Genomic DNA, 17,590 nt, shown 5'->3' on the forward strand with positions numbered 1-17,590 from the left:
AGGAATGTCAGTCTTCTGCCATGGCCAGCGAAGAGCCCAGATCTCAATCCAATTGAGTACGTCTGGGACCTGTTGGATCAGAGGGTGAGGGCTAGGTCCATCCCCCCAGAAATGTCCAGGAACTTGCAGGTGCCTTGGTGGAAGAGTGGGGTAACATCGGGAACGGGAAAATCTGGTGCAGTCTATGAGGAGGAGATGCACTGTAGTACTTAATGCAGCTGGTGGCCACACCAGATACTGACTTACTTTGATTTTGACCCCCCCCCCCCCCCTTTGTTCAGGGACACATTATTCAATTTCTGTTAGTCACATCTCTATGGAACTTGTTCATTTTGTCTCTCAGTTGTTGAATCTTGTTATGTTCATACAAACATTTACACATGTTAAGTTTGCTGAAAATAAACGCAGTTGACAGTGAGAGGACGTTTATTTCTTTGCTGAGTTTAGTCACCCAATCAACATATTATGTTAATTAAAAAATCCGGCAGACGTCGACTTGGGTTGTAAAAGTGTTCCAACAGCAGAAACACTATAGAATCCTATAAAGACTCCTGTATTTAGGTCAATTGTTGGGCTCATTGCAATTACTATAACGGTCTTCTTAAGATTAATTTGTATTTATGTCAATAGCGCATGAGGTCATTGCATACACTCAAATGCAACACAGAAGATTGACTGTGTGTGTGTGTGTGTGTGTGTGTGTGTGTGTGTAAGTGAATAATTATAATAAAACACCAATAATAATAATAATAATAATAAATACATTTGCTATTCCCTCGTTTATAGGCGTGCAGTAGGCAAACCCAGTGATGCTACTGGTCCCTCATCTACAGTTGTGACACAGACACTCGAGCATTTGAAAAGGCAGGCTCATGCACCCACATCAAAAAAATGCTCAAGACCTCACTGCAGGCCTTTCATATTACATTGCAAAGGACATGATGCCATTTCAAATTGAGAGGCCTGGCTTTCTGAGGCTGATGGAGGTTGCTGTGCCTCACTACCAAGTGAGTGCTGCTAATTTGATTTGTTTGTTTGTTTGATTTGATTTGCTTACTTAAGGTTGTGTTCATTTAAAGCTGCACTAGGGAAACGTTAAACTCTCATGGCCACATGGTGCCATCTTTAATGCTAATGTTATTATTTTAACGTTTATACACACAAAAAGTGCATAGTGCTGCTAATTTTATTTGTTGTTTGTTGGTTTTCAATATAAAACGATTTCAGTGTATCATTACTTTTTGAAAATTCCCAGCACATTTTAACAAAACCGCGATAATACTGATAACCGTGATCATTTTGGTCACTATAATCGTGATATGAAATGTTCATACCGTTTCATCTCTGTGGTATAACACAATCAAGGCCTTGTGCCCAACGTGATAATCTGTTTTTTCCTCCCCTGGGATCTCTCTCCCTCCGCTTTATCTCTCCTTCTCCCTTCTCAACATGTTATTTTCCACTGCCTGGCTTTTCCCATCTCCCTATGCTTTGCTTCATCTCCGTTTAGACCATAATATGTACTGTAGTGTGTTCTGTCCATCTCTATTTAGACCATAATATGTACTGTAGTGTGTTCTGTCCATCTCCGTTTAGACCATAATATGTAGTGTAGTGTGTTCTGTCCATCTCCGTTTAGACCATAATATGTAGTGTAGTGTGTTCTGTCCATCTCCGTTTAGACCATAATATGTACTGTAGTGTGTTCTGTCCATCTCTGTTTAGACCACAATATGTAGTGTAGTGTGTTCTGTCCATCTCTGTTTAGACCATAATATGTAGTGTGTTCTGTACTACTGCCTGGTGCCTACCTCATTTTGAATGGCTCGAGGCAAATATCCCAAACAATCACCTATAATTGTCATCAGGTCCACCTCTCTGTGGCATTTCTTTTGTTTCACCCTTTATTAATAACCTGGAGGCACAAAGGGAACCTGCCTGGCTGCCTGCCTGGCTGCCTGCCTGCATTCAAGCCTACTCATCAAATACACACATTACTGTCTGGCACATAACACTTGACTGGTGTGATATGAGTGTGAAGTGGATGCATCAAAACACATATGCAAACCTGAATCACATCTGATCAGGCGCTTTGATGTGTTTGAGTGTGGGCGTGTCAGAGAGAGAGGGAGATAGAGATAAAAAGGCCTGGATTTAATATTAGCACTGATAAATTACTCATGAAGTGGCTATGGTTTCGTCCACTTCCACCACCCATGATGCTTGGTAACCTGAGCCTCTCTGGCTGACCCTAATCCACCCATACCACACAATAAAAACGCTGGCCTGGCCTCCTCTCTTGGGGGGGGCTCTGCTCAGAGCGGAGCGTTCCCTGCCTGCTATACTGTACACTACAGCCCAGCACTGGGAGTACAGCCTGGCTCACTTGTCAAATGTTTGAGTGCTCTCTTTATGTAACTATCTCACTTGTTCTGTTTTTCCAGGTGTCAGATTCTCTCGCTCGCTTGCTGCATACACCCGTGGGAGGTGCAGACAAGAATGCGGACAGCTGAATGTGCAAGGCAGAATGAGTGAGTCATTAGGTGTGGGGTTTTAAAATAGAGGTGAGAATGTGGTGAGAATTGACATCCACCATATGTAATGATTTCAAATAAGAGTTCAAATACGTGGGCATTTGATAATTAGCACACAAGTATGTGCCATAACAAAATCAGAAAACTCGGACTCCCTATTGCTCTCTGGCTGTTACAACAGCAACTACAGGTACTGTTGCTACGCATAGAACCGTGTGAAAAGAAGAGAAGAAATTAAAAGAAGGGTCGAGTCCCAGAATGCCCCAGAAGGTAAACAGGGTCAGGGGTCGGAGGTGAAGTTTCAGCGGCTTTAGCCTCCATCTCTGCTCCAGAGCAATAGAGACCAGACAGGACTTGAAGGGCTAAATGTACACCAGGGCAACCTGCCGCTGACAAACAGAAACACTGTATCTGAGAGAGAGATAGGTACTTTGATATTTACTGTGTCACTTTATACGGTTTGAATGAATAACAAACAGAACGTCGATTGTAGTGCAGCCACCTGTCGCATCAAAATCATCAGTGGCTTAGCAATGCCACGCCCGGTAACCAAGGCAACGGTTACACTTCCAGGGGAGCCACCCGACCATCCCTACTTCCTGTTTCATTAACACAAACACACACCCTTGCCCATCTCCCCGACACAGACATGCAGTGTTTAATAATGATGATAATAGCCGTTGCCACTTACCGGCTCTGAGTCATCCTCTAACCCATACAGGTGCATCCCAACATGGAGAGCTGAATATTACAGAAAGGTTAATTAAGCTAGATGAGCAACCAAGAGGACTGTGTCTGTCTACGAGAGAGAATAAAGAGAGAATAGCTTACTGCCTCAGAATAACTCACAGAACAGCAACTCCCTGACTGCTGCAACAGGTCTGTGATGCAGTGAAAGCAGCAGAGAGGGAGCAAGAGGGATGAGTGAGTCTGCGTGTGTGTGTGTGCGTGTGTGCGCGTTCGTGTGTTTACAGTATGCGTGACTCACTCACTCAACCTGGTCACGCCACATAACAAAACCGCAGAATAGAAAGACAGAAAGACGGGAGTGAAATCGATGGAGAGAAAAAGAGAGAGGGAGACACAATTAGGGATTTAATCAATCCTTGACTAAACAAATAAAGTCTGGAGGGGGAGTGTGAGGCAGAGACCAGGGTGATGTACCGATCAACAGGCAGTATGGATACTCTAATTACTCTTACCCTACCCCTTACGCTTTCTCACCTACTGTCCTCTCTCTCCTCCACCTTTCTCTTTATCTCCCATCGCCTCTCTACATGCCCCTTTACTGCATACTGTCCTTCCCTCTTCCACTCCCTCTCTTTGTCAATGGATTCTGTCACTAATTTAGTTGCTCACAGCTCCTGTTCAAAATAGCTAAAGACCACCTGATCCCATAGCTGCTCTCCCATTGGCCAGGCCAGAGTTCCCAGTAGTGTCATAGTAACCAGCCCAGTTGCTTAGTAGAGAGAGAGAGAGAATCAGAATAGGACCGCTCACTTTTGGAAGTGGTGAAGGCAGAAGAAATGGCTAGATTAACATGCTCTCAGAAACACACTCAACTGGTTACTAATGGCTACAGCTGAGCTTGTATTTGATAAACATCCTGCTTCAAGGCTTTGCCTATAGAGCTGGGCCCATAGACTTATATAACGATGACTGGGTCCCACCCAAATCAATAAGACAGAATGTTTCATAATACGCACATCTCTGATAATGTCACTCCATACCCGTATGGAAAAGATCTAGAAGAATTTGACAAGATTCGTATATGTTCTCCCTAGAAATAGTCAGTAATACATATGACACCAAATACATGTATTTATTAGACATGATGTCCACATCATTGGTGCCCGAGGAGGAGCTGTTGTGGGGGTTACCTTCCTTGCTCAAGGGAAGAATGGCAGATTTTTCCACCTTGCTGGCTCAGGGATTCGAACAAGCAACCTTTTGGTTACTGTCCCAACACTCTAACCGCTAGACTACCTGCCACCCCAGAGGGGAGGAGGAGGAAGAGGTAGAGTCGCGGTGGAGGAGAGAAGGAGGACGAGGATATGGGTAATCACTTCAAAGCTGAGCCATGGCAGAAGGTTTCACAAACTAGATTTTCTTGGCAAATATTCACACACACACACACACCACACACACACACACACACACACACACATATATATCCTTATCCATTAAATACAATTTACAGTAAGAAATGCTTTCAGTTGAAAACTGAGGGAAAAGAGTGGGAGTGGGAAAGACAAGAGCATTGAATAATGAGGGGTGAAAAGCGTTGCCTTGAGGGGAGAAATTATGTTAATGATGTTGCCTCTTCTGATGCAATGAAGCCCTTACTGTTCCAATACGCGATGGCATGATGGAGGAGGGAGAATGCATCTACAGGCTACAGCATAAATTACAGACGCATGATATTCGGCACATTTTTCCACCATGCCGGCTCAGGGCTTCGAACAAGCAACCTTTCGGTTACTGTCCCAACACTAACCGCTAGTCTACCTGCCACATAAGTTACAGACACATGATATGGAACTTTCTCACTCCTAATTAGTCACGATTCATTCAGGATTATCCGTAAATCATGGTAGCATCCACATTAATGTAGAAGTGTGTTGGAAACATATTCATTTCTTATTTTCAATAAAAGTGACAATACATTTACCATTTGTTTCTATCGGGCACAAAGTCATCTGAAACACAGCCAAAACAAACAAGAAATGCATTTAACAAATTAGTAGAGTCACAAGCTTGATGTAATCATTTCATGCTAAGAATATGGGACCAAATACTAAACTTGACTACTTTAATACACATATAAATGAATTTGTCCCAATACTTTTGGTCCCCTAAAATGAGGGGGACTATGTACAAAAAGTGAAGTAATTTCTCAACGGTTCACCCGACTATATTGATGAAAATACCCTCAAATTAAAGCCGACAGTCTGCACTTTAACCTCATTGTATCATCTCAAATCCAAAGTGCTGGAGAAGAGAGCCAAAACAACACGTGTCACTGTCCCAATACTTTCAGAGCTCAGTGTATCCAGTATGTGTGGGTGAATATTATATGCATCTATCTAGTGTCCCTCCTTTGTGACTGTCTGAAAACATTGAATACGTATTGTAAAGTCATAAGTCATAAAAACAGACTACGATTCAAAGTGAGAAGGCGGTGTGTGTGGCAGAGTGAAATAAGATCGAAACGATGGCAAGAAAAGATACCGAAGTGAAATACAATAATGGTCCAAACCATTGGTATGATTAATTATGACATTCTAATCCTGACAAGATCACAATCTCTCACTACTCCTCTAGGCTGTATTTCTGCCCCAGCCCTCCCTCCAAGTCCTCCCTCCAAGTCCTCCCTCCAAGTCCTCCCTCCAAGTCCTCCCTCCAAGTCCTCCCTCCAAGTCCTCCCTCCAAGTCCTCCCTCCAAGTCCTCCCTCCAAGTCCTCCCTCCAAGTCCTCCCTCCAAGCCCTCCCTCCAAGCCCTCCCTCCAAGCCCTCCCTCCAAGCCCTCCCTCCAAGCCCTCCCTCCAAGCCCTCCCTCCAAGCCCTCCCTCCAAGCCCTCCCTCCAAGCCCTCTGTGTGATCGGAGCAAACAGTCTGCCCAGCTGTAAACACAGTCAGAGACAGGGCAAACACACACTCAGACTGCCAGCAGAGAGGGAGATGGGACAGAATGATCAGCCCAGGCTCAATCCCTATTCTACAGGGGTTTTCACATCCCACAACAGCAGCACTGGCAAAAACAGTTGGTACAACACCAGTCAGCTGTGGAACTGAAGAACAACAAGCAACAACAAAAAGCAACACTCTTCCAGAGGATTAAAAAAGCAACAGGTATTGAGAAGCAGAATGCCAGGTTGGTAGCTAACAGTGTACTAAGAGAGGAGTGTTAGAGACGTTCCGTGTCTCGCGATGGCCAGTGGCGCTTCCCAATGTCTAAATGGCCATGTGCTTGGCACACGATGCCTGCCGTTGTCATGACAATGGGCTGGACGACGGACAACCGTGTCTTTGTGAACTGCTATCTAAAAAAGGCCCTGCACTGCGGAGAGAGACAAAAACAAAAAGAAGTGGGTCATGTACAGACCTCACCGCAAATACACAGAGAGGTGTGATTCAGCTCAAAGTGGGCACTGATGAAGTAATATCAACAATAACTTTTTTTTAAAGGATAAGCTAATAGCAGATAGTAGTACTAGGCAAGTCTAATTACACTGTTGAGACATACAGCATTTTTTTAAAGTACTCTGAAACCAAAACAACAACCAAAACAATGACAATACGCCTAGGAACTGTAACAATAAAAAGCACTAAAAATGTCAGAAAATACCCTCGGGGTCCACCTATCAAGAGATCAGCAACATAAATGTAGCACTCGCTCTGAAACTTGTGGAGATCAAAACCATTACATTCTCATGGACACTCTTCGTTAGGAAACACTGACGTTAGGCACGATGTGATCTGCGTCTCTGGGGATCCAGGCTGAGACCAGCTGGGACAGGACAGAGAGAGAGAGAGAGAGAAGGAAAGAAGCCTCAAAAAATGGCTATAGGGGCTAGGGTCTGGGACAGTGAGGCTGGCGGGTCCCTCAGCAGGCAGGCAGTCTACCAGGGGGACTGGAAGTCTAAATAAAAACCCAGTGCCCTCCCTGCAGCTGTGGCCCAGCCCAAAATGGAATCACAGAACGCAGTCGAAACAATAGGATCAAAGAGAGCGAGAATGAGAGAGACCAGGAAATGGCGCATCAAAAACTTTTTTCTAAGTTAAAGTGTCCTGTCCACCAACCTAAATTTCAACCCTCTTTGACACACACGCCCACATAGTCTCACAGACATACTCCAACACACACACTCCTACAGTACGGCAAGGCGCCCTTCCCGGACCAGGTGCCAAAACAGACTCACCAAAAGTGTAATGCGTTTAGATTTAGACAGGTCTGTCTTACCATGCCGGGCCTGCGATACCTGTCGGTCTGCTCCATACCGCGCTTGCCACACCACGGCAAACCAGAGGGGCAAAGCCACAGTCCACACCAACGACCAGCAGTGTGCGTGTGAGAGAGAGAGAGACTGTGCCGGCAAGTGTGTAAGTCCAAAAGTATGTGTGTGTGTGTGTGTCTGAAAGAGAGAGCCAGAGAGAGAGTACTGTATGTGTGAAAATAGGAGAGTGTTCTCCTAACCCTCCTAACACACCCCCCCACCTCCAAGAACCTGAACCTTGTGTATGAGGAAAGGAGAGGGGAGTGAGGGAGCTGGGGGGGGGGGTGGGGGGGGGGGGGGGGGGTTCGGGTTGCAGGACTTGTGCTACATTTGCAAACTGGGGAATTATATTTAGCCCTGGCAGGACAGAAACAGGACCGTGAACGCAACACAGCGAGCCCCAGAAGGAGGCTTGGTATGCAGCCGTCAGTCATTCAATGCCCCCACTGACATGGGAGAGAGGCTGGGGCAGGGGGGGGGGGGGGGGAATAAAAAAAAAAACTGTCCTCTATCCTGCCCTCTCCCTCTCTCTATACCCAGAACAGGACATCAAACAAGGGGATGATATGGGGTCAGAGGGGAGGAAGTGACTAGATTGGGGGGGGTGAACAGTGTATCAGTGGCAGAAACAAGGACATCCAGTGCGCAATAATATGACAGCACACTTGGAACCAGTCAGCACATAGGAGGTGAGTGTCCCCTAAAGACAAGGGAAATAAAACTGACACATTTCAAGGCCACACAGGTTTATTCTAAAATCTCTTTGATTAAGTTCAGGCAACAGTTGGCATTCCTGTTCCAGCTACACAAACTAGATCCAATACCTACTAGCTTTCAGTTCTAAAGTGTTGCACTTCAATCCGCATAGCTGATGTTTTGACGTGTCGGAGGTGGAACTGCGTTAGAGCTGCCCAACCCACAAGTGGCTCCTCGCATTATACTGTACCTAAAGCGGACATTGCCATTGGCTGCACGGAGTCGCACTAAGCGAAATCCCATGCAGCTTGTTTACAAGTTGGAACACTGGAATGTGAGATGTAATTTACACCTCGATAAGGCTGATAGAAATCCTCATTATTTTGTTGAATAATTTCCATATATCCTACACTTTCTTGTTTTTCATTTCTAATGCGAGTTGAACGGATGTGGCTTCGTAACAATGATCACAAGAGCAGCTGCTCATGGATTTGACGCGGTTCCACCTATGACACCGCCAAAACATCAGCAGTGGCGTAGCACAATTTAGCAGGGCCCCCGGGGACGCAAGGCCCAAGCAATTCTAAAGCTAATGTTAGATTATTCAAATATGTAATCCAAGTTTAATAGCACTATTAAATGCTGCAAGGCTAATTTCTTTAGCATTTTGGCATGTTTTTCTATAGATGTAGAACATAAAACTAAATGTATAAAGCAAACCCTTAGGCCTTGCGCAGCAAATACTTTGAATGTTTAAGCATATGATGCAAAACGGTGATGACATTTTCATCTTAAGGGGTTAAGATATAGGTTGAGACATAGCTGGCAAGCCACTGACGGAGTTGACAACTTCTCAAGACAGACAGATTTTTGCCTCTAAAAACAAAAGTGCAATACAAACCATCTAAAATATGGAAAATCATTCATTTGAAAATCACCAATAAAAAAAACTACCATTCCATCAGATCTTTCTGCACTCTGATAGAGTTGATGTTTCACGGAGTTAACAAAAATTGCTTTTTTCGTCATCAAGTGGTTTAGACCAATTAGCAATGAGTTTTTTTCCTCAGTTGCTTTATGACTAAAAGCTAATTAAATGTAACATCTTGGAACCAACATTCATACTCCAGATGGCGTTGACAGTTTATGTTTGTGACCATGGTGATTCCCATATTGTCTGTTTACATCGATCAAAAGTAGAGAACTTTCCAGACCATGCATTGCCCTATATGTAATGAGGACATGAATAAGGATTTCAGACAAATCTGACGCTGTTGGCCAAATCTCCGAACACATCTTTTAGGAATAACAATTTGAAATATATATTCTTTATAGTCACAAGAAAGATACTTCTTTGGTTAATATCCATTATTGACATTTTTATTATGAAATTGTGATCCTTAGCATTTCCAGGCATAAGGCAGACATGGAAATGAATAATATTGAAAATTAAAAAATGTAAATGTACATTTTAAGCTCAAATAATGCAACAAAATAATTGTTTTAAACTATAAAATAAAATGTTTCCCCTGCTAGACAAGGACAGTCCCAACCTTCAAGAATCCCTGAGCAAATGTCCTGCTATTCTATACATTTTGCAATGAGAAAAAAAAGTGTGTTGATGTATGGGGTTTTATTGTGGGGGGAGGGGGGGGGAGGGGGGGGGGGCTCATGGGGGTGAGTGCTACGCCAGTGTACATTAGCTATGTGGGTGTCGGCTGTCGCCGGTTAATGCTTGATCTGATTGAATCTAGGCCTAAACTAAGGAGAGCAGGGTGTCTGGTATCTCTCTATTCCACCAGCAGAGGGCAACCTCTGACACTGTGACAGGTGCCTCGCCATAGCGACGCAGGAGTGGTTGACTGACTGGTGATGAACAGGCAGCCAGCCAGCCAGGTCCACAGCATGAGGAACAGATTGCCAGAGAGAGGCAGGCAGGCTAGTATTCTCAGAGCCACTCCCAAGTGTCAGCCACTCAGACTACTGTTTGGTTCCCTCGCCTCAAAGAGTAGCAGCCGACTGCCAGGCTGCACTGACAGAAGGACTGATGACATTTTCTCTTCCAATGGAAAGGGAACATACACCCGAGCAGGATTTCTCTCCCACACAGCTGAGAAAATATGAGGGCGAAAAAGAAATGAGGAAAAATGACTAACTGCCACTCAGACGGAGGAAATTGTAACGATCGGTTTATCAAATTCTCCTCACTCAAATGAGAAGAGGTGATTTCAGGGTGTATTATTAAGATAGGCTTCATCCTGTGAACATTGCGGTCGTAGCATTTAATGTATTTGTCCTGAGCTTGGAGCAGCTTTCTTTTACGTAACACAAGTCGCCCCCTCTATTGTGAAACAGCCAATTGACCTGACCCTGGTGCCATCAAAAATAATGATTAATCATGACCTAATGGCGTTGGACTGACACAGTTGCTCTAAATGGAATGGCAAAAGAAGGAAACTGAACCCCGGCGAATGAGCCCCCGGGGATGCCAGGTTGATTATGGTCCTTCACTGACTGTGTTGTGTAGGGGTCAGCTCATCTCATGTCTCTATGGTAGAATAGCTGGAGGGCATTGCCGGACAGTCAACTGTATTGATCACAAAAACCCATCTGTGTGTGTGTGTATGTGCGCGAGAGAGAGATAGGGAGAAGAGAAATAGACAAAGAGATTGATAGATAAAGAGAGAGATGTAGAATTGAATCCTCAAATCATCTTCAGTCAGCCCAGACATTGAAACAGCAATGAACAATTCCAAAGAGGCAAGGAGGTCACAAGAGGTGCATCTGATCTACATCTTGTGTCTTTCACATCCATATGGCCTCTTCTTTCCCAGGTTACAATCACAGCTAGTAATGGTGCTCATTACTACATGCCTGCCACTCCCTGTGTATCTTAAGTACTCTATTCTTGTGTACACACACACACACACACTAATCCATCTAAACATCCTCCTCTCCTCTCCATCCCACTGCGCCTGCACACAGAGGGGAGATTCGGTGTGCCGGTTGCCATGGAAACCAGACCAGTGTACCGGCTTCACCGCTGGCTGTTTGTGTGACAGTGTGTGTGTGTGTGTGTGTGTGTGTGTGTGTGTGTGTGTGTGTGTGTGTGTGAGACTTAAAGCTTGGAAAGAGTGTTCAGCTCGCAGTTGCGCAAGAGGGGGCAAACATATACAGTGCAGCTAGCTGCATACATAGACATAACACAGCCTGCCTACATAGTGCATTATGACATGTAAATGAAGGATTTACTGCAAATTGAGGTTGTATACAGGTTGGTATCTATTTGGGACACACACTTTAATGGCGCCTGCTACCGTACATGTCCGGCTCAGAGCAGACTTACAGAGAGTTAATGAGGAGATGTGCCAGTGAGTAGGGGAGGGAGGGGTGCCACAGAGGATGAAGTTAGCTAACCTTTAGAATCCACAGGAAGGCTACACTCCCTGTGTTCACTGCCAAGAGAGGGGAGTTTTTTGTGTGTGACACCCATAGCGAGCAGGTTAATGTCGTCAGGCAGGGGCAAAACGTCCCCTACCTCAAATGAAGAGGTCGGGGAGGGAAAGGGGACACATGGTGGCATGACACAGGGCCGCTTTAATAAAATGTCACGTCCGCATGATGAGCTGTGATGGAGATGACACGTGTGTCACCTTAAACACCTTCCCCTCTCTCCAGACCTCCCGGAAAGGAAGTGTCTCTGTGTGGTGCGTTTCCCCCATGGAAACATATTTCCTAAAGCCTGTCTCTCCTGCTGGAGAATAGCAGGCTCCCATGGGCTCACCCTGACAGTGTTGATCAATGAACCACGGGGAACCTGGGGAGGGCGTGCTGGGGAGGGTCTGAGCCCTACACGAGGACCTGGAACCAGGACATGACAATCAGGACTGGTGGGATTTATCTCCTGGAGTCCCTAAGAGGCACGCTCTCACTCTCGGTCTTGTTCTTATCCAAGCTGCATCGATCTGACCAGTTTATTGTTGATTCATAGTGAAAAACATTGAGTCCTGAGTAGGTGGGGGCGTCCACTGGGGAGGACAGCAGAGGCATCAATTGTGTTTATGAGAGCAACATAAATGAGGGGTGACCGAGATAGGTCAAGGGAAAAAGTAATAAGACAGCTATTGCACAGATGAGAAAGAAGAGAAGGAAAGGGGGAGGAGAAAGAGGATAACAACGTGTAACGTAAGTAAAACTGCAGAGAGCTTCGACGGCTGTGTGCGAGTGACCATGTGAATGAGTTTGGGTTACTTATATGAGAAGGCACTGCAGCAACATCCATACTGATCCAATTGGGCTATTCTCACCTATGAATCTCTTGAACTAATCACCAGAGGAATCAGGCAGTCTAATATACGGTACAGTATAGGTACAGCATAAGGCGAATAGGGGGTCTTACCTGCCGGACAAAGCTGTTGGAGGTGGTGTCAGAGGAAGTGCTTCCATCGGAGCGCTTGAAGCGGCTCTTCCGTTTGGAATACTTTCCCTAGAAGGAACGGAGATAAGGAGACAAGAAACCCAAAAAAAAGAGACATTAGAAGAAGCTTCACAAAGCAAGTCTTAATAAAAAAAGTACACTTGAACAAAGTTTTGTTCACAAACATATTTTCTGTTGAGAAAACATTACGAAACCTCCCAGCTTTGTTCTAGCGGTAAATTCATCTCAAGACTTTTAAGTGCACAAAATTCAATTGTTTATGATACTGGAACTCTATGATCAGGAGAGCTTCAGGAACATCGAAGACAATGACCAGAACAGATGGAGCGCTGCCAGAGATGGGAGTTAAAAGGAGACCATGTGTCCTGATCCTCTCCCAGCACCAGTGTACTCCACCATCTTAGCTCAGCTTCATGTTCTACTTCCGTTACTTGTCATTATTCATGTAGGTTGGGACCCTGTAATGTGATTGGCTGATCCCTGGCAAATGGCCTATCTGGCTTGTGCAGGGCCCTCCACTGCATTAGAGCCCACCCTGGCCACGTCACCATGGATACGCAGTGCCGGATAATTGCATTTGTTGGCAATCAGGAAGCCTGATGGATCAGACTAGTGGGTTGTGCCGCTCCTGTGTGCACAGATGGACAGGGACCGCTGCCTGAGCGGAGGCCACAAGAATAGTACATAGGAACATATACACTCACACATTTACACTCACACATTTACAATACACTCACACATTTACTGTATGCATGAATACGTGCAGTGTTCAAAAGGTAGACACCCACATGGGACATATTCCTGCAATCAATAACCTCTCAGAGCCATGTTCTCTTTCACAAAATCATGCTCACAAACTGTACAGTTTGCCGCCACACACCTGCTCCCAGCAACCCAACCAACCCCACCTTCATACACGCACGCACACACCTGCGCCCACAGATATGACCACATTTATCAGAGCAGTACACTTTACAACAGGTCTAAATCAGAATACTCCTCAGTGTGTGGTATGGGCCAGCTGTCAGAGAGTTTGAGTCAAGCTGTAGGTCCAGCTGTAGTCCAGCTCCCCTCCCATCTCTCATCATCACTGAGCCGGGGCACCATAGTGCCCAGAGGTATGTCTCTGCCTGTGCTGACAACTTCTAAACAAATGTGCCCTCAACAGCCGCAACAATGCTGGCCCGGACATGTGCAGCATCCTCTGTGGTCTACACACTATAGATCATATTCAGAGGATGAAGAAAAGAGAAAGCGCAACACGATCTCTGCATCCTTGACAGGTGAGTTGTAGGAAATGAGGAGGAGGGGGGGGGGGGGGGGGGGTGTATTGAGCTGGCCATGGGGAGAGGCTGGCTACAGTAAAGGGCAGGGAAATGCCATAGAGGGGAAGTAGGGAGGGGAGGTTTCCTGTCGGTAACCAACCTCCAGGGCTAAGTGACTAATTAGAGGGGGGTGCGACGCGAGCGCTGCTCTGTTAGACAGGAACTGTAAACTGGGGAGGGATGGGAGGACAAGCCTGTGGTGTGTCTCCATCTTCCAGCATTACCAGAGCACAGGCGAACATTCTCTAGGCAAACATACAGCAACAGCACTCCTCTGCTGGTGCTGCATGCAGAAGAACAAACACAATCTATAATCTGAGCTATTGTATCCAGGCTTGATTTAGATCAGTTCAGCATTCTCCGGCGCCTGCTCATATATTTCCATCTCTGTTGGGGTTGGTTGTTGCCATTCAGTGTTGCTGGGGGGCCTTTCCTCCAGGATATTACTAGTACGGTCACAAATGGAACCATTTTTTCTATATAGTGCACTGCTTTTGACCAGGACCCACAGGGCTTCAGTCAAAAATAAGTACACTATGTAGGGAATGTGGTGCCATTTGGGACGTAGTCTACAAGTGTGGTCCCCCGGTCGTCTCTCCACAGCTGAGTTATAAATATGCCAGCGTGACCCGCCGCAGGTCTGCGTGAACTTTATATCTAATTGATCCGAGTGCCACACACAAACCCTTCCCCACATTACACAAGGAGGGGGGTCCATCTGTCTCTCAGCACAGCACTAACACACAAGGGATAGAAATCTGACATCTAAAAACAGTCACAGAGAAAGAGCGAGAGAGAGAGAGAGAGAGAGAGAGAAATAATGATGGGGAAGGGAGAGAGGGATGGAGAGAGAAAGAGTGGGAGAGTGAGGCATGCAGGAAGCATACTTGGCATGGCTTGAGGTGTTGGGTTGTATACAGCACGTGTTGTTTTTCTGTGATGTCGCGGTTTCCGTGGAGAGACAACGATGGAGCTTAGCGTGGGCGGGTTTGTTCTGGTCATTGGCGTGGTTTGTTCTGGTCATTCTCATCCCCCCCCCCATTCGATTTTATGACAAATCATGCCCACGTAACCAGTTTTAACATATACTGTATCTTCCCGAATGCCATTTATAGCTACATTCTGTGCATTTAGAGTTCTAAAAGAACAAGTGTTGTGTAAAGAAAACATTGCATGAGCACAGATATAGCAATTATCAAAAGCCAATATGCTGTTTTTTTGGAGGGCAGAAAAGGCATGGCTCTAAGGGAGAGCATTATAACACAGGATATGATAATTATGTGCGATTTTATTCCATTAAATGTGTCTGCCAGTGTGTATGGCATTCATCCCCTCTCATTTCTGGAAAAAGGATGTTCGTGATCCTCATCATTAATCAGCAACACCTTGAGTCCATGACAGTTCCTGGCAGCAAAGAAACAACAATGCAATAGCTATGAGTAGGCTATAAAGCCATTAAACAGAGTTTGGTGTCCTTACTCCTGCATGAAGGCAAAACGGATGAGCGAGAAAATCGTGTCCACTGTCCACACAGTCCATTAATACGTGGGCGTGGCTTGCATCACTTGTGGACTTCATCCATCTAGTAACATGTAGCACATAGCGCTATAATTGCGGACAGAGTTAGTTCAATCATCATTGAGCATTAGCCTACAATAATAGGCAGCTTTGTGTAATTATTGACCATCAAATGGTCAAACCAAAAATAGTCATTGTCATGTCATAAATACACACTTTTACAACACAGAAATTGTAATAAAAAAAAATGTTTTAAAAAATTCTATAAAAAAAAAAGTATATAATTCCTGTGGTTCTATTTGAAAGTGGAAGAGGAGAAACGGAAGAAGAGACACACAGCAGCCACAGTTACCATATTAATGGCCCACTGTGACCAAACCAATGCTTTTACTATAGATGAAGAATACATGCATTACTTTGTTATTACCCTGGTTATTAGGCCTACTGATAAATTCACATAGCAACAAAAACGTGTCAGGGAATTATAACCTACTCCATTAAATCTTATTCGCAGCTGGTTCGTTCACCTGCTTCCCTGCTTGTATAGTCCCTGTTATGACAAGTCAAACTGTGGACTGTCAAAATGTCTAAACAAAAAGCTTCAGCAACAGGCGGACTGGCTCCATCAAACCTACGGTGTGATTTCCCGGGTAGCCTATACTGCTTACCTGTGCGTGTGGATGTTGATCAAACATGTCCATTTGGATCTCCTGGGTTGAGGTCGAAGGCGTCCTGGACATACTACTTTTCTGTACCATTGATTTACTTTTTCAATCCTATTTTCTAATTCCTATATTTATGATGATATCGCTATTGTCATTGTCAACGAATTACTTGCCGTTGTTTCCCCGAGGGTGCTTCCCAAGCGAAGTACAATAGCAACAGCGGCGTCGTCTACAGTCTATCCTAGCCCACCACCCTCTGTTTCTTCACTCAGACAATACGGACGCTGCACTCGAGATTCCAGCTGCGAACCGAATAGGTCCACGCCCCATTGACCAGGCCCCACCCTCATCACTGATTAATCAACGAGAGACCAACACGGAAGGGATGTCTTGTGATTGGGTAATGGGTAAGGCAATTAGACTAGGTTGCAACCTGGTCTAACCACAGATTATATCCACATTTTTAGATGCTCACCTCATTTCAAGTAGCACTGTAAGCACTTGTCGGCAGTGGTACATCAGTGAGGATATGTAGCCTGTTGGTTACTGTTTTTTCTTATATACATTCTATCTATCACATCGCTCACTTCATCTCAATGGATCAGAGAAACATGAAAAGCATCAATATAGTCCTGAAGATGATAATTATACGGTACATTGATTCCAATGTTATACAGATAAGTCAATATTCATTACATTAAAATCATGAGACACGAAAAACAAAAGTACATTGCATTTTATTTCCCCCATATGAGCACTACATTGTTATAATGGTCATAAATACAATACCAGTCAAACTTTGGACACACCTACTCATTGCAGGGTTTTTCGTTATTTTTACTTTTTTCCACATTGTAGAAAAGTAGTGAAGACATCAAAACTACAGGGAGACAGGACGGACAGCTGATCGTCCTCGCAATGGCAGACCACATGTATCAACACCTGCACAGGATCGGTACATCCGAACATCACACCTGCGGGACAGGTACAGGATGGCAACAACAACTGCCCGAGTTACACCAGGAATGCACAATCTCTCCATCAGTGCTCAGACTGTCCGCAATAGGCTGAGAGAGGCTGGACTGAGGGCTTGTAGGCCTGTTGTACGGCAGGTCCTCACCAGACATCACCGGCAACAACATTGTCTATGGGCACATACCCACCGTCGCTGGACCAGACAGGACTGGCAAAAAGTGCTCTTCACTGACGAATCACGGTTTTGTCTCATCAGGGGTGATGGTCAGATTCGTGTTCATCGTCAATGGAATAAGCGTTACACAAAAGCCTGTACTCTGGAGCGGGATCGATTTGGAGGCAGAGGGTCCATCATGGTCTGGGGCGGTGTGTCACAGCATCATCGGACTGAGCTTGTTGTCATTGCAGGCAATCTCAATGCTGTGCGTTACAGGGAAGACAT

The 17,590-nt window shown here is 45.2% G+C and overlaps 1 protein-coding gene across 8 annotated transcripts in view; it reads right to left on the reverse strand.

Annotated features, from left to right (window-relative positions):
- LOC109893290 (voltage-dependent L-type calcium channel subunit beta-1) overlaps positions 1-16,447 on the reverse strand; it is a 35,163-nt gene extending 18,716 nt beyond the window's left edge. For 3 of the 8 annotated variants that reach the window (XM_031827276.1, XM_020486448.2, XM_031827280.1), the window contains exons 1-2: positions 16,177-16,439; positions 12,627-12,713 (exon numbers count right to left, since the gene is read on the reverse strand). In XM_031827276.1, coding sequence (XP_031683136.1) covers positions 12,627-12,713; positions 16,177-16,266 — 177 coding nt within the window. In that variant the 5' untranslated portion in view covers positions 16,267-16,439. Of the gene's footprint in view, positions 1-3,225; positions 3,415-7,497; positions 7,660-12,626; positions 12,714-16,176 lie in introns of those variants that run through there. The other 5 variants (XM_031827278.1, XM_031827275.1, XM_031827277.1 and 2 more) reach the window with 5 other exon arrangements.
- Between the last annotated feature and the right edge of the window lie 1,143 nt (positions 16,448-17,590).

This window comes from Oncorhynchus kisutch, linkage group LG6 (genome assembly GCF_002021735.2).
Source record: "Oncorhynchus kisutch isolate 150728-3 linkage group LG6, Okis_V2, whole genome shotgun sequence".
Lineage (NCBI taxonomy): Eukaryota > Metazoa > Chordata > Actinopteri > Salmoniformes > Salmonidae > Oncorhynchus > Oncorhynchus kisutch.